Consider the following 25,720-nt stretch of genomic DNA (forward strand, 5'->3'; position numbering starts at 1 on the left):
ATAGATGTGTTCAGGGCGCGACTCTTATTATACGTGTAAAATTTGGTGCGGATGTGAGCATGTATACTGAAGTTATAACAACTCCCTGTTTCTTGGCAAATCATTGATTTTTGACAGCACCCCATGGGCAAACAGGTCGACTGGTAATAACAGTTTGTGCAAATTTTAATTGTCAGTGGGTTTAGACTGCACAGCGAAAATTTTAAGTCGATTGGACTAATTTCCTAGGAGGAGCTTGTTAAAGTACCAAGTGTGTAAATCGCCAAAAATGACCATTAAATCCTAAATGGCCAACTTCCTTTTGGGTTTAGCCAATGGCTCCAAGAGGCTTTTTTGTACGTCTGGACATGATACACGTACCACAGAAATTTTGTACAGATAGGTGAAACTTCCGGGGGCTGCTCTGTAGGCGGCGCTAGCGAGCCATTTTGCCACGCCCATGCGCGAAACCCATAAAAGAGACCTCGCACGATTCATGCTCGGGCCCTAAATACAACAAAAGAAAAAAAAAAATTTTCAAAGAAAGAGGCTAGCCGCATAAACTATTTCTTTATAATTTAACAAAAATTGTGACCTATCCCCAGTTTCAACCTTAAGAAAAAAGGGACTAAATTTATCTTCGCATGAGTGAACAAGAGAGAGGGGGCAGTCAAAAGAGCTGGCGAGAGAATGAGAGAAATAAAAATTTGCCGTTTGTTTCATCACGGTTCCATACTAAAGCAGAAGTTAGTGACACTCAGATCATGTACTCTGGAGAGAGGTCTCTTCTTTCCAAGTATCCTTTTCATTCGTTCATTACATCCACATCAGAATCACACAACAGAAGGACTTTTTCTAAATTCACCATCATTATAATTTCTCTAATCCTCCCAGTTCTTTAGATGTGGTGGTTTAGTGTCCTAGCCTGGTTCCTGTGGCAATTTAGTACCTGGAACTATTTGGTCTAAGAGGGCTAATACCTACTATTTATGAGTAATTAGCACAGAGCAAGTAAAATACAGCATGGTTAGATTCCAATTCTCCCCGTCTCCCTGTCATTTGTTCATATTAAGAAAGGACACATCCATTACTTGCACAGTAACATGGCATTCATGCTCCATAAACAGCACTGTAAAAAGTTAATTAAAGACACCATTAAATGGCCTCTAACTTTTTTGAGTAAAAAAAAAAACAAGACGTCTGAATTCAACATCTTTAGTGTGTTTAAGTATGGGGTACTTCCCGATAAAGAAGGATGTGGTGACAAAACACAGCAAGGGTTTACACCTAACCAAGGAAATATTAGTGAAGGAGACAAACATGTTTTATTTATTAGGAGGGACAGAAGGGTGAGATTACTTAATCGCTTTCTGACAGTTTTACTGCTTATAGCGCAGGATGAAGTCACCATCAAAGATGTTCCAGGAAGATACATTTCATGGTGTCTTTAACCTGCTCTCCCCAGATTTAACATTTAGTGACCATAAGTTGTACTTCTCTTTAGAATAGAAACTCTTAATAATTAAGCTCTTAATAAATTAATTTGACACCTACATTATGCAATGCTATTATAAGACCTAGGCTTCGGGTGACATACACAGTATATTAGACTTTTAAGTTGGTGCCTTCAGCATATATTAGATCAAGCACCAGTAATGTGAGCGTATGTACTGAAGGAAGGAGCCTAAGATCAGAGATTCAGGACAGAGAAAGAGACAAGTACTCACAGCACTCCAAGAACTGTTTTAGCCTTTCAAACACTGCATTCAGGAAACCCTGAAAAGAAGGAGATGAAGAGAGGGTGAGATAAAGTTTAATCTCTTTGACATTTCTGCAGTTGAATCACTCATGATTGCTTCATCCTTATTGCCCAGAAGCAGATATATTATTAGGGAATAACTTCAGTATGTGTGTGTGTTGTGTATGTGTGCGTGGGCACACGTGCCTCTGTACTCAGGAGGATAAATAAAAGTGCCAGCTACACAGTATGAAAGAGAATCAATTTTCTGTAGCTTGGTGTAGACACCGTTTAGCATGGGAAATTAGATGATAGATGGAGATGCAATCTGTTTAGTTCTGCATTAATGTTCAGCCATGAGGTCAATGGCAGTGTCATTAATCACACATTCAGCCAACACAGCCCAGCGAGCAACTGTAGCTCCTAACAGAGTTGGCGAAGAAAGAGGGGGTCACAAGAGGAGAGAGAGGGTGGGAGATGATTGAGAACAAAGTTCACAGCAGGCATTTGTTAAGCTAATGGTGGGATTTGGAAAAAGAGGGGGAGGCAAAGTGGATGAAATGAAAGGAGAAAAATACATAAATAGAGTACGCAGAAAATTCGAAAGAAGTTTTCTCTTCTTATTTTTTTTAAGTGTTCCGCTCAATCAGTCATGATGAAAAAGATTTGACAACTGAAGAGGAAAAGAAGTGAGGCTCATGGCACTGCCTGAGAAGAATACACAAGGATAAAGTGCAGAGTAAATTAATGTCAGCAGAATTGAATAAGATGGCAAGTAAAAGATGGAAAAATGGAGACAGAGTGGTGGTAGTTTGTAAAAGGAAGATGGGAGTGTCAACAGAACAACTGAGTTCATCTGAGAAAATCTCAGGGAAGAGCAATGGGTGGCTAAGACTAAAATTTGGTTTTAGCTGACATTTATATATATATATATATATATATATATATATATACACACACACACACACACACATACATAAGATGGTTATCCTAGATTTTTTATTGCGATGGCTCAACAGAATATGCCTTTTTAAATCTACAATTTTCTTTAAGAGTGGCACAAAGATGCTTGTTGACTCTGGATATTGCAAAGTTATCCACATACTGAGTAGCAAGAAACATATCCACAAAAAAAAAAGTTCCCCATAATAAAGATCTACTGACATGTCTATTCTAGCCTCCCTCCTGTAGTGTCTGTTAGACAAAATAAAAGAAGTAAGTTTTAAGATTCCTCATTATGGCAGTCTGTGTGAAAACTGACAATGCTCTTAGTGGCAGTGTTTTCCAATTCACTGCTGTTCTGTAGCATTGCTGCCACGCCGGTGATTAGAAAAAAAAATTAGAGTGTGAAGGCACTGGAAGGTTTACTATAAGCAGAGACCGAATAATAAACTAGTCTTCTGTTGTAATAATATAGTAAGTAGTAATAATATTGCAGATTTTTGCCACCATGATGCCAGGCGAGGGGCGTGGACTAAAAACTGGCACAGCTAAGAAACTGGAAGATAGATTTCATATCCACCCAAAATACCAGGCTTATGATGTAGGTGCTATGAAATTAATTAACAAAAATGAAAACTCAAGCCATTTACTCCAATTAGCCATTCCTGAAATTTAGTTAACTTTAGTTAGTTTTGCAAATAGACAATACAGTTTCAGTTACAGTTTGTGACATTTACTTGTAAAGCATCATTTTTATTTCAGTTAACAAAAATGTTTTTTCCGCACATAGTTTGTTATTTTTTTAGTGTTCGTAAACGGTTATAACCTTGCTTCCAAAATGATTTGCATGTTCCATCAGTGCTCAATAGAGGCCAAATATTGAGTTTAGAGTCGTAGTACATAAAAACAACAAATTAAGTGGTTAACAAAAGCACAAGCCTATTCACAGCAAGCTTGCTATTGTAAATTGTGCATAATTAGCAGATGGGACAGGCTTATTATGAAGATTCACCATTAAAGTTCAGGCCTTCTGTGCTGCCAGCCTCTGAGCTACACATCAAACATAGTTACTCTTTCAGGTTGGTTGGTTCATTCAGTTCTTTAGCGGGTTGCTAAATTATGTCTTCGGTAAGCAACCTCTAGACAGAAAAAATGTAATATGATTCCACAGGGTTTTCAGCATCACACCTATCACTAAAGGAAGAGCACAACCGTGATGTCCTAATCAATAAGTCAGATAAAAAGAGCCATCACAGGAAATGTATGAAAAATGGTCGGCAAACATTTAAACTGAAAAGAAATCCCTGAAAGTAGTAAACAACAGTCAAAAAGATCTGAAGGAGAATTTCCATTACCAGATTGAATAATCACATTTCATTTTCAGGAAAGGGTTCATTATTATTAATGATTAATTAATAATGGCAATTAATTTTTATTACATTGTACCAGTCTGACGTACCTCACCTGTTCCTATTAACAATTCTTTTTTTTTTCCTGTTTAATTTGTTGCAAGTCATGAAACTTTATGCATCTAGGATGAAATCTGAACACTATTTATGATAACATACAAACGTCCATAGAATAATGCTTACATTCACTCTATGCATTACAGAGGCAAAGCATATCTTGTAAATATATATAAAAATATTTCCACTGAAGCAAATGCTCCTGATGCAAAAATGTATAGAGACAACAAGAACAAAAATGAATGTCAGGAGGAAAATATGAGAAACAAAGGAAGTACAGTAAATTTTGATATCAGTCTGAGATAGAGGAGTAAAATGATGGCTTGACATTGCTTATTTATTTCTATACAACAGCAGCCAAATGAGAAAGCTACAATCTTAGTTTTGTTATAAGATTACACCAGCCGCTGTTTTAAGCAGTGAAATAAATCTTAAAGATGCCTTATGGCAGACCAAACGCAAATTTAATCCTCCTTTCTTCGCGTGAGTACATTCACTGCAAGTGTTCACACACACAACGCGAGAAGGCGATTACAACCCGCAAATATTCGCTCGAGTTAGAAATTTTCAACTCACGCGAAGGCATTCGCGTTGCCTTTGCCAGCACCGCCCCCTTCGCGTCGCTTGGCGCCGCATGACAGGAAATCGCGGCTCTACGCGTCTTTGCATTGACTTTGAATGTAAACTCACCGCCACGAACGCTCGCTTCGCTTTTTGTCTGAAAGCCCAGTTACAGATATGTTTTCAAGACACAATTTCTGTCTGCTATGGTTTTTCCACAAAAACATTTAATTGCCTTTTTAAAATGTCAAAAAATTACTTACTCCTCCTCTCTAATTGAAAAATCCAGAATCTATTAATATGCAAAAAGCATAAAATTAATTTCATGCATGCATTTCAAAGGTTTTACTGCCAGAGACAAATCCTTAAATGTCCATTCTCAGTGTATGGGCACTGGATTTAAGTATATTTGACAATGACCGGCTAGCTGTGATGTCACAAAACCCTGCTCGAACATATACGCATTAAACTCAGATTTAAGCTGAGAAACTTTAAGCAGGTGAATGTGGAAAAACTTTATCTGTCAAACACTGCACAGACATAACTCAGCACTGTCAAGGTCAAACCTCCAATATTAAGTACAAAACAAGAAACATTATTTGATATTAGAAGAGTATGAGGCATAGCCATGACCTGAATGTTGGAAGAGAAGCTAGGTTCAAAGTAAGTATATTATATATAGTAGTGTACCATCAGCTTATTAATAAAATGTTATCAACAAGCTAAAGTAGGAAGTAGTGAGTCTGACAGAATAACATCATGTATGTCTAAATATGAAACATTAACTCCAAACCATTAAGTCTGCCCACTTTTAATGTGCCCACTTTTAATGTGACTATTTCAACCATTATACAACCTCCAGCCTGCAGGGTAAAAGCTGTCTCATTAGAGGAATAATAGAGAACAGTAAACTGCATTATTTCTGTCATAAAATGATCAATTCAGTCTATAAATGTCAGAAATTAAATAAATTATACCAAGCAATGCTGCCACCGTGATTGATTGCAATTGTATATTTTGTTTGTTTGTAAATAAAAACTATTCTGTTTATAATGATATGAAAGTGACCAAAGCAAGAAAATCCTGTTTTTTTAGTCGTAACAATGTGTTTGGTAATGATAGTTATTCTGTCACCAATTATTTTTCCAATACTAATCAATTACTTAAGTGCCTATTTCAGCACTAATGACATTTCTGACACAAGCGGGGAAAAAACTCCCACTAACACCCTTCTACTAATGGCTTTCGGTCTGTTAGTTACAGATGGGAATCTTTGGAGAATACAGTCTTTTTATTTGCATATATTGTATGTCAGTTGACAGTGACATCAATCAATCATTCAATCAATCAAGAGCAGTAAGCATAACTGCCTGTTATGTTTCATATTTCAGCAGACTGATAACATAAGAAAACCATTCCTGTTGAAAGTAGTGCCCCTAAAGGATAAACAGGTTTCGTCTCAAGCTTCTATCCTGGTAGATAATTGAATCCCAAGTGAATCCAAGCATTTGCCTTTATTTTAGGCTGTGCTCACGACACACCACTGCTGGTACGGATTGTATTGCCACAGGTGGGATAGTGCTACCTATTTTCACTACCCAACCCAAGGGTATGTTTCTTTTGTGTAAAATATAAAAGTAAAAGGTACTTTTTTATAAAAGTTGTTGAAATCTCATTTTAAAAGTCTCCCTTTTTTTAACCATTATTCACTAAAACCACTGACTGCTATTCTTTCACCAAGTCTTGATTGGTAAAATAGGAAGTAGTCAGAATCTGCAGCCAGAGTTCAAAGGACTAGGACAATTTGTGCAAATGTTTCAATTAACTCTGAGCCATAGGGGAACCAAAACCCTATCCAGACACATGGTGAGAAAGATTTATTTATTTTTTTACCACAGAGATTTAGACTAAATTGAATTAACAGTTTCGTGGAGTTGGACTTTCCTCACACTGAGAGTGGGAGAAGAGCTCATACAGAACTCTTGACTCTTTGAACCGAGACAAGGCTTAAGGCACTTTCAATCTTCGCAGTCATCCACATTTTTGCACACTGGGATTGGAGTAATTTTACACTCAAAACACTAACAGCAAAAATATCAGCTTTTCCAAAAAAAATGAGGTTCTATAGTAGCCACTCACCATCACTTCCATATTCTGCTGTGGCTCTTGGAATCCATGGACTGTCAACTTGCGAAGCACTGAGAGGGGCAGATAAAAGAAAATCAGTATGCAGGATTGTCACTAATTGCAATTTACTATAACATGAACTCCACTTAATTGGTGTTTCACAAAGTAGAAGCACAAGTGAATATTTCCAGAAATTCACAACTTGCCTGCTAAATTAAGTTTTTGTCCATATGTGGAATCGTGATGAAGATAATTTTATGCAATTTGCAGTCAGTTATTTAAAGCCATGATTTGCATTCCACCACGACACCGCTTTGCATGAGAATGCATTGGAGTGAGTGTGTGTGCAAATGTCGTTACCTTTAAGGGAGAGCAGCGTCCTCTCCAGTGAGCTGAGCGCTGTTGCCTCATCTCTGGCGTAGATCTGCTGGAGGAAGCAGTCGGTGTGATGACTCCACAGGGAGCATGCAAAGCTGTAGATACCCGACGCCAGCTGTCAACATACACATCAACAGTACAGTCAATCACAATAAGATTTTTCTGGATCAGTGATCAGATTTTAAAAAACAGGCATCTCGTGTCACAGATATATATCTACATATGTACAGATCAATATATCGACAGATCAATCAATAGATAGTAGGGCTGAACGATCAGTTGCATTTGCGATATTATCGCAATGTAATAAAACGAGATTTCTAATCGCAAAGGCTGCGATTACACAGACAAAGTTGATGCTTCGTCTGCACTTTACGCTGTACCTTGCCTTCTTGTTGTACAATGGCCTTAAGTTTGACAGAAGCTGACACTACATAAACTTTAGTGTCACACAGGGAATGAAAGTAGCAGCCGCCACCCGCAGGTAACTTGGTGGTGGGTGAAATCGTCGGGCCATCCGCGGCTTTGACGGACAGGAAAAATGCACAACAGAAAGACACGTGTAGTAAGGTAAGCGTAATGTGGCGATCGGTGCCTGCGTCACACACACAGCCACCAGGCAGCTCAGGAAATATCTGTGATACAGCGTTTCAAACCAAACTCACAAGTCCGAAAGAGTCCCTGTCTGTCCCGAGTTACAGCCTTATTACAGCCAGTGCGCTGCTCACCAGCATCGGTGGCTGCAGGGGCAGTGAACTCCAGTGTTGTCGGAGAATTACTAAGCTTGTCTGTTAAACACGAGAGGCGACACTTGGTTTTATTTTTGTTAGCCAACTTTTGAACTGAACCTCAAACTGAGCATTTGTTGTTTACTTACTGGGATACAGAAAGATGGACTCCTAGGAGATTTGAACTGAGATAAGGACGCATTAATTGGTGATTGAACTGTGGGTTTTGTATTGAGCGTTTACAGCATAACACTGTGGTGAGTTAACGTTAGTTTTTCTTGTGGTCTGTAGGTAGCCGACCTGATGATATTATATCATATTATTTAATGCCATGACTTGACTCAAATTATCTTTCTCATATTATAATTTGATATACCTTCTCCACCATTGCTCATAATAATAATTCTACCTAATTCATCATAACACAAGAAAGAATAGTGTAGTTCTATCTATCTAATATTGTGTATACACTGATTTACTGCTTGTCCATTTTGAATAATACAGAACGTAAAGAGCTTAAAATCGCATATTGAATCGAAATACTGGTAAAAAAAAAAATTGCAATTAGATTATTTTCCAAAATCGTTCAGCCTAGATGGATAGAGATAGAGAGATAGATAAAGAGAAACACAAGTGACTATTCAAAATCTATAGCCGAACTGTAACAGAATCTAAGTTAGTGCAGATCTCAGTCATGCTGTGCTGCTATCAGATATTTCTCCTGTAGAACAACTTTTCTCCTGTAATATCATAAAGTGCAGCTCACATTTCCAGACAGAGGAAGGTTATGCTTCGGTTTTTAGATGTTTATGTTGCAAAAGTCCAGGTGATTGTTATTAGGGTGTATGCTAGTGTCAATCAGCCGGGCGGAGTTGAGTCTATCTTTATCTAACTCTATCAGTTATAATACATTTGTATTTCACTGTGTGAGAAAATTAATGAGCGGCTTCACAGCATCTGAAAAAAGTAATTTGCGCAAGTCTCGCTTTTTACATGACGAAAAATATCGTCACAATTCAATATCAGGAAATCTTTTGGCGGGAAAAGTAACTATTCAAGCATAGTGGCTGAAAATTTAGTCATTGTGAGGCTTAACGCTTTCATTCGCTCGCACGGCTTCTCTTACCACTGCTACGCAGACGATACGTAACTCTACCTATCCCACCGTCTCAGCGCGGATCACGGACTGTCTCTCGGACATATCTGCATGGATGAAGGCTTGCCACCTTCAACTAAACCTCTTTAAGACTGAACTCTTGGTCATTTCAGCCAAGCAATCTATCCACCATAACATCAAACTACAAATTGACTCCTCAACCATCACTCCAACCAGCCCTTTCAGACCATGTTGCTGCTGTCTCTCAGTCATGCCACTTTGCTCTATACAACATAAGGAAAATCAGGCCCTGCCTCACTCAATATGCCACCCAGCTTCTGGTACAGGCCATGGTTATTGCTCGCCTCGACTATCGCAATGCCCTCCTAGCAAATCTTCCAGCTTGTGCGGTGAAACCCTTACAAATGGTTCAGAACGCACCAGCGCGTCTGGTTTTTGATCAGCCCAAAAGGACTCATGTCACTCCATTACTCAGTGACCTCCACTGGCTCCCTGTGGCCTCCAGAATCAAATTCAAGTCACTAATGCTTGCATACAGAGTGACTACTGGGTCTGCACCCATCTACCTAAACTCCATAATACAAACTTACGTTCCTTCTTGGCCGCTACACTCCAGTCCCAGCTGTTCTCATCTGTGACATTATGATGGTGGAACGAGCTACCACACGCCATCAAAGCAGGGGCGTCCCTCTCTAACTTCAAGAAGCTCTTGAAAACTCATCTCTTCCGAGAACATTTCCTTTTATAACACCTCTAACTCCTAACCTCTAACATGCACTTCCTGTGCTCTTCTTCTTCTATCCCCTTACAATTATCTTGTATTGATTGTACTTTTTTTGTTAACTCTTACTTCCTTCCCTAGGTATTTACCCCATTGATGTGATATGTACTATGAGCTCTTACTAGTATTTATTGCTGCTCTTACTAGTATGCATTTTCAGTTGTAGATCTGTATTTGATGCTCTGTTGATGCTTGTATGTTGTTCCTCAAATTAAGTCGCTTTGGATAAAAGCGTCTGCAAAATGAGTAAATGTAAACTACACTCTGATATTCTCACACTGTAAAGCATAATGTTTAAAGAAATACATTTTCCATACTTGATTGGGGCCTACATGAAAAATAGTCTGTGAAAATTTCAATGATAATACCACATTTCAAATAAAGGAACTGAACAACTCAGTAAGGGGGTGGGGGGTTACCATTGAACTGTAAAGTGGTAAAGATCTGAGAAGCAGTGATTGGGCTGGTGACGCCTTCTGAAAGAGAAATCCCTACATTGACAGCACAGCATAGGCTTTGACAGATTCTCAAAAGGAAACTGCAAGGCTGGCAAGTTTCTTCTTTGGAGAGATTTCTCTAGAGCTTGGCACTTTCCATTCCTCAGATCCCAAACTAATCCACGCATGGAATCTGAAAGTAATGAATCAATGTTAGGAAACAATCTCAATTTCTTACTTTGACTTCCTCACTCTTGGTGTTCTGTTTCCATGCAGTCAACTGATGTGTGAGAATGTGTTTTAACACTTTTCTATAGGCTCTTAGGTGATTTTAATTGCATTATATTTGGCCAAAAGCCAGTCCAAAAGTCTACGAATGATACAGTGGTGGTCAGTTTACAATGTTTTCCAAATGCTGTGGGACTAACTAAGGTGTGTTTGCATCCTAAACTTCTACGGATACTGGAGGTGATGTAATCAGGTTTTCTGTGGTGGAGCGTTCAGTTTTGTCAGCCCCTCACTAAGAGCTATAGACACAGCTTGCCATTCCTGAAAAACCATAACCAAAAACTACTGGAGTCCCCCGACAACAGATTACATCTCCATTACGTGCAACGGCAGTTGCAGTGGACTGACAGGCTCATTCCACCAAGAGTATCTCAATTAAGGCTCCACAGTTATACTTTTAAAGACGTCAGCCAGTAAAGCAGTTGGTTATTTAGCTGGTTGCCAGTGATCTGAATTCCAATTAATGAGTTTGGCAAATTGCTGCTGAATTATTCAAGAGAGAATTCCAATGATTCTGAAAATGAATTATTTCCCACCCATGTGGTGCAGAGTCTGTGTGCGCGCAAGTGCATGCCTTGGAAAGCTGTTCTAGACCTGTGTGTATCTGTGTGCATGCATATGTCTGCTCCTTTTCACAACTGCAGACAGACACAACAGAGAAGCAAATTTCAATAAAAGCAAACAATCTGCAGGCTGATTCTCTATTCCAGCAGGAGGAACTCACAAACCTAAGCCATCCAGGAAAAGTGCAGCTCATTTCTTTTGACAATCTGTTTATGAATACCCGTCCTGTGGGATATTGGCCCTCCTCTTGCTATTCAAAAGCACAAAGCCAGACGCTGGTAACCACCTGCCCCGTTCCTCTCTTAACTTATTGCATCTTTGAGAGTCACAAAAAGCAAACATACTCAACATAATTTCAATGTAGTGTTTTTACAACAATGGGATCTTTACCGCTACACAACAAGGTTTTAAATTAAATGCTCTTGTAAGAAGTATTTTAAAATGTGGCTACTCAGTCTGAACAACATGTGAAGCACATTTTATTTAAAACAATTTGCATTAAATAAAATATAGGCTTTTCAGAGAAAATAAATTCTGTATTATTACTATAACTGTCTTTGTTAAAACAATGCGGTCCCATGTAAGCCACATGCTATATAGGGGAGTGAGGAGAACAACAGAAAAAAGTTGTCTGTTTTTTTACAGATAAAAAGGCAGCAGACACTGAGCATCCACTTCTTTCAAAACATCCATGCTTTTACTAATGCATAGTTCTAAAGGTTGGGAGGCAAAAAACACTTCAATAGTGTCCCAGTTCCCTCCTCCTTCTCCTTGAATACCCCAACTTTATCTTTACACCATTTTCTTCATTACTCCTTAACTACTTCTTATGTGATCCCTCCTCCTGTCACCAGCAGCACTTGGTTATTTCAATCACTTCTTCTCCTACAGACCCACACCCTGCCTCTTCATCACCCACGCTTTCCCTTTTTTCTCTCACTATATCTTTGGCTTCATTTCTGACAAATTAGTTGATGTCACAGTCTAAGCCTCAACTAGTAAAACAACAAGCTAGTTAATGTATAGCTGTCAGTGCATCATCTCCCATGATGTAGTCAACATGGTCTACCAGTTCTTTCAGCTGGGACGAAAGACTAGAGAGAAGTGCACGCACTCATCGAGCACAAGAAGGCCCACTCAAACACCCACACACACGTAACAGCACTCATGTACAAATGTCCACACTAAATAGAGTGAGGAGGGGGGGAAAAACTGTAAATATAGAGGCTAAACAAGTGAGCGTTAGAGATACTTGATCCTTGTTAAAGAGGTCATATTAAGCTCATTTTCAGGTTCAAAATCTTATTTAAAAAACACCATATTTTTTTGTAATACTGCACATTGCTGCAGCTCCTCTTTTCACTCTGTGTTGATCGCTTCGTTTTAGCTATGGAGTGATGCATCTCACCTCTACAAGATCTTTGTTGGGAGTTGCACATGCGCAGTTCCTAGGTCGTTCCATGACCGATGTGCTAACAGGTAGGTTTAGCCTCCCTTGTGTTGCTGCAACATAGCAAACAGGGGCGTTTCATACGGACGCTGAAGGGTACCTTTAGTGTAAAATCCTTACGCTTTGTCACGCTGTCTGACAGCGTCAGTTATGACGCATTGAGATTCCTCTTACCAGCTTAGCAACATAGACTACAGCAAGAGTTTCAGTGTGGGGATTTATTAATTTATTACAAATTTATCTTTCATCCATAAAGTTTTAACTGTGAACTGTCTCTATATCAGTGGTTCTCAAAGTGGGGTCTGGGGACCCCCAGGGTCCTTCAGTGGGTTCCAGGGGCTCCCCAGCAAAAGGGGAAATCATTTATTATCACTATAATCCCATCCATAAGTAACATGGTGTCTGAATGCATGACTATTTTGGTAATGGACTTTATACACTATCTATTTAATCTAAAAGCCAGAATCCTAACAGATGGATGATCCTGGGACAAAATCAAATTGGTGTACGTAGTCTAATTTGTGTCAGTTTGGTCCTTGACATGAAAAAGTTTGAGAACCACTGTCTCTACATAACAACATACATACATAACAACGTTATGTCCACTGACTACCTGGATGGTAGCTAATGTTTTGAATGGAGAGGAGAGGCATCAGGCGGATGTCTTTTCACTGTGTGCTGCAGCTCAGTGTGTTTTTCCACCGGTGTTTTTGAGGGCGTGTTGCACTGATTGCTAGATGAGCATTATGATGCGCATTTTGCTGATGTCACAGCAAAGTGGAAGAAAAAACGGGACTACAAACGAGCAGTTTTCAGGCAGTACAGAGCAGTGTTTTCTGTGGGAGATGGGAACTCGCTTTGGGGTGGACTTTGGGCCTTTTCACCCTGCAAACCTATTACATGCACAAATATTTAACTCAATAAAGGAGAGGGAAAAGCCAAAAGCATAATATGACCTCTTTAAGAGATACTTGTCTGTCCAATGTTTTCAATACATTTCTGTGAATAAGTGGCAAGCAATGTTCAACAAGTTCAACCCATTACAAAACAACTCTTCTCCTTCAGCAAATAAATAAAAAAATCTTAAAATCATTGATTTAAACATAAATGGTAACATTTATAGGAACTATGAACTGACAATGTCACAATCTAAACAATTCTAAACTTGAACACCAAAGCATTTATCCTAAAGTAGCAGCTGATGGGGAACCAACCAACCACACCTGCTATTTCCTAGCAAGCACAAAAAAAGACAATCCACTTATTGTGTACAGGTGTGTTTTCCACATTATCAAAAAAAGACTTAATCAGCATGGCTGAAGGTGACACTTTTCAAAGCTTGATGCAATTTACTGAGCCAGACTACAATCCCCATCATGGCCCCAGGTGGCACACTGCATTGAAAAGCATTATGCAACAGCACAAAAATAAGTTTTCCAAATTCTAAGGTCTCACAGCTGTCTTAGAAAATTAAAACAATGGAGGCCATGTAGGGTCATAGTGACTTTTTGCTGTTGTTCAGCCCATGTCTGGAGCATTAAGTCTGGTGAACAGGGCCTTACCACAAGAAAGACAGTACTGACAGATGTCGGTGTATGCAAATAACTAACATGAGCAAAACATACAGATTTTGAAATTGAATTTTTTTTAAGGCTCAGGATCAGTCAGACTTCACATTAAAAAACGCCTAGACTTAGGGGTGAAGTGTGCCGCTGGAACTGAAATTAACAGTGTTGAATTGTCCTTTGTCTTGTCAGCTCTTTATAATGTGTGGTGTGTGCGCACGCTGGCCACCGAGCGAGCTATGTCGTGACAGGGGACAGGGAGCGTATTGCATGGGCCATTTAGCGTCAAAGTCATGAGTGCATCATTTAAAAACTGCACTGTTTAATGGGGCTCAGAGTGCCTTTGTTCCTCGTATTTCCTAAGGGCACGCATTTTGGCATAGAGGATGCCACTGCACGACATCCAACTATTTGGTCTCAGTCACTGCCTCTGATGTCCACCGGTCTGTCTCGGTCACTCTTTTCCGTTGGTTTCTGTCTTCTCTGTGTTGGTCTTATCATCTTATTCCCATTATAGGTCCTCTCTTCACTTTTTGCTCAAGTCTTTTCAAAAGGTTTTTCAAACCATGGACGGCAAAAAAAGAGAGCATTTGTTCTGAGTTACTGCCTATTTGAAAGAAACATTAACTCACACAAACAACCCTCCCTCTAACACAATCTCTCTCACGCACACTACCACCACAGACAAATCTATTCCCAAACGCATCATGTCATGCATGAAAACAGACACACATGCATGTATGCACAGAGAACCTGGCTGCCTTAAATCTCAAAAAGTATGTGACATGTCTTATACAGCAGCTAAACAGCATCTCCTTCAGGCAAAATATGAAACTGAAAATCCAGCAACTCTCCACATAATCTTCTTGAGAAGAACTGTTCTTAGATTCATATTCAAAGCGTTATGCAGAGAGTGCAGAGGACACAAAGCCAGAGACGTATAGTAAATGACCAGAAAAGAGAAGCAATGTTTTTTTTAAATTAAATTAAATAATGTTGTAAAGAAGTTAAGCTGGGAGTGGTGAAAAAAACAACTGACAAATGGCTTCTACTTCAAACTTACATCCTGGAAAAGCCGTCTGTCCTGCGCCAGACGCTTGGACGCTAGGGTTTTGGTGACATGATAGAAGGTTAGCAGCGCTCTGTGCTGCTGCAAGCCATCCTGACCCTTCACAGACTCGAGCAGAATGGGGATGAGCTCTGGCCATTGCCTGGGGCAGTCCAGACGGGCCACCTTGGCTATCAGTACTGCAATCTGCGTCGCTATCTGTTGGAAAAAGCAAAATAAAAAAAATAAAAGACCAGAGGCAAAGAATGAACACAGCAGAAGGTAGTTATAACAGGAAACTTTTTTAATATACTACCTACATCTAGAACATTCTGGATCAGCATTTTATAGGTATGATTTTAAATGCGCAGTTTGGACAAGTGGGACACAAATCATCAAATGATATACAGCTTTTAAGAACAGAGTGTTTGTACAGGTGCGTTACATCTTCACAGCCTTTGCTTCTAGTGCTATACTTTGTCACATGACCTTGTCACAGCTTCACTTGTCATAATATTTCTTGACACTACACAAAGTGTACTTGCTGAGCAATTATCATTCAAACCTGCCATTAACTTTGACATTGACTAGGTGAGAGACACCTAATCATTCAAAGATAGTGTCCAGACTGAAAAGTACACTTTATACCTCAACAGTTAGTGGACATTTTACAATATATTATTAAAACTTCTATTTGAACACTACCTTTAACAGCAGATTTAGTTTCACACCATATAAACACTGAGTTTGAATTGACAGCTGCTGTTCACACATCCTGCCATAATACTTTTAATTTAATTTTAACCACATGTCAGAGCTGTGGTGATTGGTAACGACATACACATACAGTTGCCAGTTTATTAGGTACACTCAACTAAAACTAATCGAGTTTATTCAAACAGGCTTGTAATAAAATCTACCTTCTTATAGGTTATAAAGTTTTTGTTGAAAAACAGTTTGGTCTCATTTAATTTCATGGTAATTTTGGAGGCTGCAGTTTGCAGTGATATTGAACTGTATTTTAATATACTGAGAAGCATTTCTAATATTCTGTCCACCCAATCTATATTAATAATGGTAGACCTAAGTTGATACAACCCTAGAAATCACACTGGTCATAAGTAAGTGATACTAACAGGGTTTGTAAAGTAATTTAAGTCTATGACATGTGTTCAAGCCGACCTAATATTTTCTGTGATAGCAGTTTCATCTTTAATTTCCAAATCCATTCATCTAGCCCATTTTTTTATTTATATTACAGAGATTTAAGAAGCAGTGGCAACGTTTAGCTCTTCTGATACCATTATCAGTTAGAAACAAGAGAATGAGAATTTATCGCATCGTCTATAAAATGCATGCTTTGATAAACACACCTACACTATATGCCCTCAGCAATCTAATTTAACCAAGTAATAAATAATCAGTGCGCATGCAAATTAGTAGTATCAATAAGTCATTAGGTTTTCTAAGAAAGCCAACTGAGGTCTCAAAATGTGTTTGGATAGCAGAATTTATAAATGTAAACTGTCCACAGAACACTGGATCACCCACACTCACATTCTGGAGCTTTGATTCGACAAGGCTGTGACTGGTACGACATATGGTGTTTAGATGGCATTCATTGCTTGCCATGTGGACCCCATCAATCTGATGTTGGAGGGCTGTCCCTCAGGGATATACAAGCTGTAGAAACCCATAATTGATGGCCACAATTCAGGGCCACCTTCCATGTCCCGTCATAGATGTAATTATTTGTTTATTGCAGCATTTCCCTGAGACCTGTAAAAACGTTGTGGCTTATAAACAAACTTTTTGACCCTCGAAGTGCCCATATGCAGTTGTTATTATTACTAGTGTCTTTAACTTTCCTTTGTAACCTTCTTATTTAAGTGTTTTACATTTACTTACCATTACTCCTTAAGCCTGTTTAGACCATTTTGGGGAAAAATTTAACATCAGAATGTCTGCAGTAACATAGCACACAGGCATCTATATTACCTGCTGTTAAAATAGCAGACTTACAGTGAATGTTAAAATACAATTTGTCACTATAGCTTAATCAAATAAATGTACAGGTTGGTTGGCTCTATTCAATGTTATTGAAAGCATGTAATTTGTTTTAGTCTGGCAATAATTTTTATTATCACAGTAAAAGGCAGTTCTTTCACTATGAACATAAAGAAGTCATTCCAGCCTGACTGAGTTAAGGTCCAAAGTAAAAGTTGTCCTTAAAGCCACTATTACCTTTACATCTGAAATATACAATTGCTGATGTATCTGAAGAGGAAGGGACCTAATTTATCCACTGTTTATGTCAGTTTGTGTCTCCTAAAGACAAGAATAAATCTGTAAACTTCCCTTCCCGCTTTGTCTGTAATGAGATTTGTTTGTTTGGATGGAACAGTTGGTCTGATCTAACTAAGTCTTGATGCCATCAGAAAAGTAAGTTTTGGTGTCAGCAGGTGGTTGGAATACATTGGTAATATATTTCACATAACCTGCCTTCTTAATGAGAACAACTGGGCTTCTTTTTTTACCATCACACATCACTCCTTGAATGCACACGATGCAATGCAGGAAACTAAATCTACTGACAGTCTTTATCCAGAGTCTACTTCACAAAATTATTAAAAGAAACCATGGCCTATACTCATTGCAGTTTGACATTAGTGCAGGTATAATTAGAGTGGCGTGGATGTGCATGTTTAAGCCAAATTACCACAAATGATTTAGAAGATAGAAACGTATAGAAAATTATGTACACTGACAACATTACCACACAAGGCTCTGAGGATAGAGGGCATCGCATGCTGTTCAAATTGTAAATCCCTTTGAGGGACATTTGTGATTTGGGGCTATGTAAATAAAATTGACTTGACTAGACAACACTAATGCAACAATTGCAGCTCTAGTGTTCATTATGATGGATAACCCATTTCAAGGTAACTTAAAACTTTTGCAAGTATTTTTTTTCAATACAGCAACAAAAATGTTAACTGTTCTTAAAATGGACTATAATCATGCAAGTGGTAAGATGCTTTTAATTCAATTCAATTCCTTTTTACATTATGATTTTAGACAGTAATTTCAATCAAAATCAGGGAGATTCTTTGAATATGATGCTGAATCTTTTGTTTTCCATTGTACATCACATTTATTCCCGCTTACCTGATTGACAGGCTCATTGAAGTTTGTGATGAGACCAGCACGCAATGACGTTTTCTCCTCTTCTGATAAAGCACTGTGAACGAACCAAACCATCAGATGGATGTTCAAAAGAGGTAAGGGGGTCAGGAAAGTGACAGGAGTAACACAATATCTGGACCTACTAAAGGAAGAGTACAGTACACACATCATTGCGTGTGGTAAACAAGAAGGACATCTCCCAATAAATACATTCTCCGGAACTGATTCGAAATAATGGGTGCCAAATATCAGTAAAACACACTTCTCATGCATTGCCTGTCTGACTAGTTAGCACATTTTCATCACTCTTGCACGACTTGGGCGAGCTTTATTAAAATGATTTAAGATTATATTCTCACACAGAGAGAAAGAGAAAAATGAGGCTAAATGACAGAGACAAAAATACATTATGATTCGGGTAGTCACATGTACATTCTTCACAGAGAAGGAAAACAACAGGGCCAAGTTTTGAACCAAGGACCTCTTACTGCAAAGCAAGAGTGCTAACCACTGAGCCACCATGCTGCATTATGACGACGGTATTCGAAACCGCCTACTATACTAGTAGTACGTACTGATTTGGCCCAAATGTAGTGTGTACTATGCAGTATGCAAACAAATGCTAAATCTGCAATATGCCAAAAATATCCGGATGGCGTACTGATTCGGGAAAAATCTGGAGCATTGGACCAGTCTACCTTTGCATACTGTGGCCCATAATGCAAAGCCCTAGACCTGTAACAACAACCCGTCTTTTCTTTAGAGGACAACAACAGAACTTGTTTTACAATTTTCATATGCCGTTTCATCACTAAATCCACTTCTAACAAGTTTTGAGGCGAGAAATCAACTGTGTAGATTTTAAATATCGGCATTTTTAGGGAAATTGTTGACGAATCGAGAATGTGCTTGAACGTTTTCGGGTTGAGAAGCTCTGCAAATGCGGCGGGGGAAGCTAACGAGCCAGCCCGCGGGATTAGCAAACGAGCCGGCCAGTCAACTCACGTAGCCCCCTGGTCCTCACGCCAGCTCACAGGCACACAGACATCTGCAGCAAATGCAGCAGATGAGTCCAGCAACAACTTGAGAGGAAAGACCCGCAGCTGTGAGACAGTTTAAATGTTCGTACCGCTGTTATTCTGTCTTTACATTCTGAGTAATGTTGTAACGTTAAATAAAGAGACATCTGGCTCGTGATGGACAGGATTGTGTAACTTAAAAGCACTTTAAGTTAACTAAAAAATAAACAGTGTAATGAAATGGGACTGTTGTCGCTTTATTATCATCATTATTCTAAATAGACATTACATTTTTAGTGCAATGTTACAGTTGTGGTTATAGTACTTAGTAGTTTTTATTTGCTTTTATTTTATATAATTCTTATTTATGCACCAATATACCGAAGCAAACATCTGCTACAGATCAGCAGCAGCCCTGTTCTCATACAAAAGATTTTAAAAAAGAATACGTTTTAAGCATACTTACATTTATATTCCTCTCTTTGTTCAGATTTTGAAAACCGGAAACTAGCAAAGCCTGGTGTAGCATGCTGCAAAATAAATCTATTTAACAGTTTCCTACTACATACTATACCTCAAACAGTATGCAGTATACATGCAGTATACAGTACATACTGCATACTGCTGTTGCCAGTAGTATGTAGTAGGCAGTTCTGAATACAGGTCGCCAGTCGCTCTGGTGGTGTTGAATGCATTGTGGGATCAATTAAATAACCTATATAATGCTCTACAGTATGGGACCTGTCAGCTACCTGTTTTAATCAGTAAGCTTTGGATAAACCTCTCGCTCTCCTCCAGCTCACAACTTATAGTCTGCATTTTGAGTTTTGAGACAGAGTGTGTGTGTGTGTGTGTGTGGTGCAAAAGAGTGACAGCGCAAATCTGTAAAACAACAATTTTTACTTAATTTACCCTGTTCTATCTAGTTCGACTGCTGCTGAAACGAGATGGAGTGGGAGAGTGTTTGATGTGAGGAATGAATCACGCTGTAACCTTGGGCAGAGAGAGAGAAGATATGGGTGGAAGACAAATTACTAGGGGGGAGAGTGAATTAGTGAAACAAGATTTACAACACACACATATTTTGAGAATCTGGGAATAAGGCAAGCTTTAAAGAAAAAGGGGATGAGAGGTAAAAAGATATATTAGCATAAGCGTGTGTGTGCCTGAGCCTTGTTTTTTGTTTGTAAGCAAAAGGAAGCAAAACATGTGATGACTGCGGACAAAAAGAAAATCAAGAAAGGCACAAAGACGATTCACAGAGAGTAAAGCTATCATGACACGAGTGAGAGAAAACTGCAAAACCCAAAATTGTTACTGGCTGCAGTCTTATTTCAGTTCAGCCACATAGCCTAATGTGTTGGTAGGGATACATTTTAAACTTAAAATAAAAAATCTATTTTGATTTTATACCTTACATATGTTCACGTTCTTTCAGGTCATTCTAAGCCATGCAATGAAAAGTACATAAACCCCTTTCAAGAAAAAGGCATCTCAGCAAAAAGGAACGAGCATGCCTGTCAGCATTTTGACAGAATTATGCAAATGCATGCATTATGGACCTGGCTTATATATACTTGTGGTGTCTTATAAGCCCATGTAGGCTGATCATGTTTGCATGCATGACATGTTAACAAAAAACATTGACATGTCAACTTATGGCACACTACATTTGCTAAACAGACGGATGTGAGGCATCTCCCCAATGCAATCTCAGTCAAAAACCAAGGTGTACAGCCAGTGTTTCCCCTATATTCATTCAGTTGAGCATTGCTGAATTATGACCGCCGCCACTAAAATTTCCCACGATCATTAATCAACACGCTACTAATGTTTTCACTTGCACGTTGTGAGTGCACAGTAACACTCAATGCTTTGCTCGTTTCCTCTCCTCGTTCTTCAAAGAACATCTACATGACATGTGCTGTTATAAGAGCAGCGTAAATCTAACTATACGTATTTTGGCTGCTATGTAACGTTACATTAGCTACATTATAGGAAGTAACTAACATAGCAGCTGCATTTCATTACTACCTACTTGTCCAATGTTGAGAACATTAGGTACAAGCTCAGACTAAACTGTTAACAGCTCTGTCCTGTACACAGACTATCCTAATAATTAACTATTTTTCAGTTTTCAGACTGGTTGTTAGGAAAAGAAAGGCTGGTGGTGACTGTGGAGGAGCTGAGGTTAATAAAGCAAGTCAGGGATGCAAACTAGTCATTGTAAGCTGATGAGATGTTTCTTTTGGATTTTATTGTGCAAATGAAATGCGAGGTGAATCTGTGTATGGTTCGTTCTTTGATTATTTGATGCGATGCAACCTGAAATGAAATAGCCTTATATAAAATTAAATATAAAAATATTTAACCTAATATTGACTTTTTGTTTCACAGGGGATACAAACAAGTCTCCTGATTCAAAGGTCTTGGCCCTCTTTTCACCCCAACCATGTTCTTACTCAGTCTTTTCTGTTAAATATCATGTACCTGCCTTTACCGTCACAAACTGACAATACAGGGCTTCCCCCACTGCACTGACCTATGACGCTATAGGGATCGCCAGTGCGTTACAAATGCCAATAGGCTTTCACCATGCGTCCATATGGGACAAGTCGGGGAGTGAAAACGGGTTGTAGGGATACAACACCGGCCAAAGATATAATAAAATGCAGCTCCTTTGTTTTCCGTTATGGGTTTAAAACAGAAAAACAAAACAGATGTCTGGTTTTTGGTTTACCGTTTTGGTTTTAAAACAGAAAACAACTAACAAAAAAAAACCAGGCCTTTTGTGTACACCGAGAAAGTCTTAGATCTTTCATTTCAGCTCATGATGAATGGGGGCAAAACCAAAAGTGTTGCGTTTATAAATTTGTTCAGTGTATATCCAGTTGTTTTTCTGCTTTAAGATGAAACAAGATAATTCATCATTCATTCAATCCTAAGAAATAAGCTGTTATTATACAGCCTATAACCTACACTGAAAAAAAAGCAAATAAAGCCAAGTAAGTTTTTGTTTCTTTTCTATCACTCAGTCTCTCGCTATTTGTTTTTTAGGTTATTCTAAAAATGTTCTATTATTGTTTATATATGAATAAAACATAAATTCCAATCTCATAATCCCAGCATTATGGATTGAACTGACAAGCCAGCGTAAATCCTTGGATGGCATTAATAAAAAAGCATGAGAAGGAATGTTTCAAGTTATGAAAAAGAATATGACCTTTCTCACAGCAGACCTTTTGACCTGTCACAGCAGAACAAGCACAGTTGGAACAAATTAATGACAGCTCCATTACACTTAAAAGGGTAATTCCATAATTTTTAAACCGGGGCCATAATTTTACATATTTTGGGGTTTAAATGACTAGTGGGTAAAAAAAGGTTTTGGAATTGGTCCAGTAGAGCCAGTAGATTGAGTACCTGTGAAAAGTACGTCCACTAAAAGTGCTTGTTTTTGTCACCGACAGTCTCAGATTGTTATTATAAAGAGATGAGCCTTTATGTTAAAGAGTCAGATCCTTTTTGTTTAACCAGAAACAGAAGTGTCGTTCTGAAATCTCACGAGAGGCAGGTTGTTACAGGAAGATGACCGTGGAAATGCAAATCATCTCACTCCAAGGATTTTAACAATATTTCAGCATAATTATTGTTTTCTTATGGTTAATCAAAAAAAACAATGAACTCATTTGTGAAACATCACAAAATAAAAATGCTATGTAATGTGGCCTACATTCTGTATAGTGACACCACATGCATTGTGCTGTCCCACACAGTATCCAACTCCTGGATTAATGGTCCAAAGGTAATCACATAAATAAACCCAAGAACCAAAAACCCTTGCACGGCACTCTAGCAAATGAAATATCGTTTACCGAACTACCAAAAAAAGTGAGACAATCTTCAGAAAGAAGGAATAGCAATAATTTGATTGTGCTGAGGCCGAGCCAATTACCTCTGGCCAGCCAGTGTACTGCAAATTTAAGAGCAAATGTTCAATTCAAATCTAACAAAAGCCAGCTACTCAGGTACCCAAAGACAGAACATAAGCTTTAAATACTAAAAGCCGACCTACCAGCAGATAAAAGAAACACAAAAGATTAAACTGCGTATAAAATTAGAGCACAATGACAATGAATAATCGGGGAGTAAGATAAAAAGGAGAAAGAAAGCTGAGAAAAGTGGTGGAGACAGAACTGCAGAAGTAAAATATAAAAAACTGAAAAAGAAAAATGCAACTATAAATCTGTGACAAAAAAAGATCTGAGGAGAGAGGCTAAGCCTCCAGAAGAGGCATAGAGATTAAGAATGATGAATAGAGACAGTGTAAGCGTGAATGAGACAATGAAGGCGAGAATAAAGACGAGCAGTTGAAGGGAGAAGAAAAAGTGAGCGCGCAAAGCTGAAAGCAATAAAACAACAAACAGGCACTTACTGGGGCGCTACTCTCCTCCAGTATCTGTCAATGCCATTTTTGAAGTACAGCACAGCCAGCCACCTGACGTTCACATCCAGCATGTGGTTATTGAAGATATTCTATGGGAGAAGAGGAAACAAAAAAAACCAAATATGTGGTGTGTATATAGCTAACATTGGTTTTGTGAACTCAAATGGGTAATACAGGGGAATTTAAGAACTGACTCGGTTTAATGATGACTATTCTCGAGAAAAAGAATAACAACTCTAACTTAACTGAAGAACAGTGATGCAGACCAGTGATGCCATCAATACTTTAATGCTCCATTTAAATACAGGTCACACTGACTTTGTGATCTAGAGTGCCTAAGATGTAACATACTAATGTAGTTTTACGTCTCATAAGTGCTAATATTTTATTAGTTATAAAATGTAGCCATAACCCCAGAAAATATGTCCTGTCAGTGTTTTTTAAAGTCATTCTCCTATTTACTGCAAAGGCAGGAGCTCCATAGAAACCAGCACAGTAATATCAGAGATAGGAATCTTGACTCCTGTATTTTCTGGTTTCAGGAGATGTAGGAACAAACATGAGTTGAGGGTTAAGATAAGGGTTTAAGAATTTATTTTTTCTTTATTACAGATAAACATCCCTCTGTTGTAACAAGAGAACAGAGGACCATAAGCAGGGCTGCACAGCGTAACTACAGACTTGAATATGCAAATAAAAATCTGCCAACTGCCATTAACTGTAATTAGATGCATCAGCGCAACTGGAATTTAGCTGGCCTGGCTGACATTTGATTTGCTGATGCTGTTCCTCCTGTACCATCTTTGTAGTGATGTTCAGAGACATAATTCTACAAAATTACATGAGACACATTGTGCACCTTTGGGCTTAACTGAGATAGACCATGGCAGCACAGGAAAGCTACACAAAATGAAGCATAAACCCAATTTTGTCAAGAACATATGCAATACAATGCATATACAAATGTCGAAGTGGCTGCATTTCCAATAACACTAAACTAGGAGTCAAAGATGATCTAAGGTTTAAGGTCTAAGTCTGAAACTGTGATTTAGCAACTTCGATCTAAGACAATGGAAAGCCAGCAGTCCAGAGCATGGGGTACAGGAGCAGTTATATTCACCTGCAGCTCAAAAAACAAAAGGGCTACTGTATGCTTTTAGAATGGCCTCTTACTTGGCCATCTAACTAGAAACAAAAAGTCCAAGTTTCAGTTTCTTTGTTGTGTCTACTCATTCTTTGATTCCACACCAAAGTCATGGTAAAGAAAAAACAGCAGATTTAAATGCCTCCAAACCCCAAGATGTTATAACATTTATTCTAGTCTTTGTTTCATAGTTGAACTGTCTCTCATTACTGTTAAACAGACAATCTCTTCCCTACAATACTTCACGTTTAATAATAGATTTTTATTATATTAACAGATTTTCACCTGGAAGTTCTTGCTGTGTTTCAGTCACTTTTTTAAATCATAACCTCACCTGAAGGCAGGCACAAAAATATGTCAGACTTTCAAACAACCCCTTATATTGTTTATTTTTTAAATTGCAGATACATTCTAAAGATTAAATGATTTGCCAGATATGTCAGACAAATGCAAGCCATACTGAGTTTATTGGAAAATGTGTCTTATAAGACATACGTTATCTTAAAATAGGAGTTATCTGTTGTCTCTCTTTTATGTATTCATATAAAACAGACAATTATAACATTTTCATGTGAATGGAATACATCTTTGTGCTTAGCTAAGCAGAACAGATCCTGTGCCAATTTCTCTACTGAATGCACAGAGATGAAACTAAAATGCATCTTCTCATTTAAGCCTGGCTGAGACAGTAAACAAACATATTTCCTTGAAGGATAAACATAAGCTTTGTGGTAAATATACAGAACTTTGCAAGA

The 25,720-nt window shown here is 38.4% G+C and overlaps 1 protein-coding gene across 2 annotated transcripts in view; it reads right to left on the bottom strand.

Annotated features, from left to right (window-relative positions):
• ipo11 (importin 11) overlaps nt 1-25,720 on the bottom strand; it is a 147,901-nt gene that overhangs the window by 115,287 nt on the left and 6,894 nt on the right. For both annotated transcript variants that reach the window (XM_038703094.1, XM_038703095.1), the window contains exons 3-8: nt 23,810-23,910; nt 18,338-18,410; nt 15,185-15,388; nt 7,174-7,306; nt 6,826-6,884; nt 1,707-1,755 (exon numbers count right to left, since the gene is read on the bottom strand). In XM_038703094.1, coding sequence (XP_038559022.1) covers nt 1,707-1,755; nt 6,826-6,884; nt 7,174-7,306; nt 15,185-15,388; nt 18,338-18,410; nt 23,810-23,910 — 619 coding nt within the window. The remainder of the gene's footprint in view (nt 1-1,706; nt 1,756-6,825; nt 6,885-7,173; nt 7,307-15,184; nt 15,389-18,337; nt 18,411-23,809; nt 23,911-25,720) is intronic.

Source organism: Micropterus salmoides, unplaced genomic scaffold (genome assembly GCF_014851395.1).
Source record: "Micropterus salmoides isolate LMB-PRFRI ecotype aquatic unplaced genomic scaffold, ASM1485139v1 Ms_hic_scaffold_7, whole genome shotgun sequence".
Classification (NCBI taxonomy): Eukaryota; Metazoa; Chordata; class Actinopteri; order Centrarchiformes; family Centrarchidae; genus Micropterus; species Micropterus salmoides.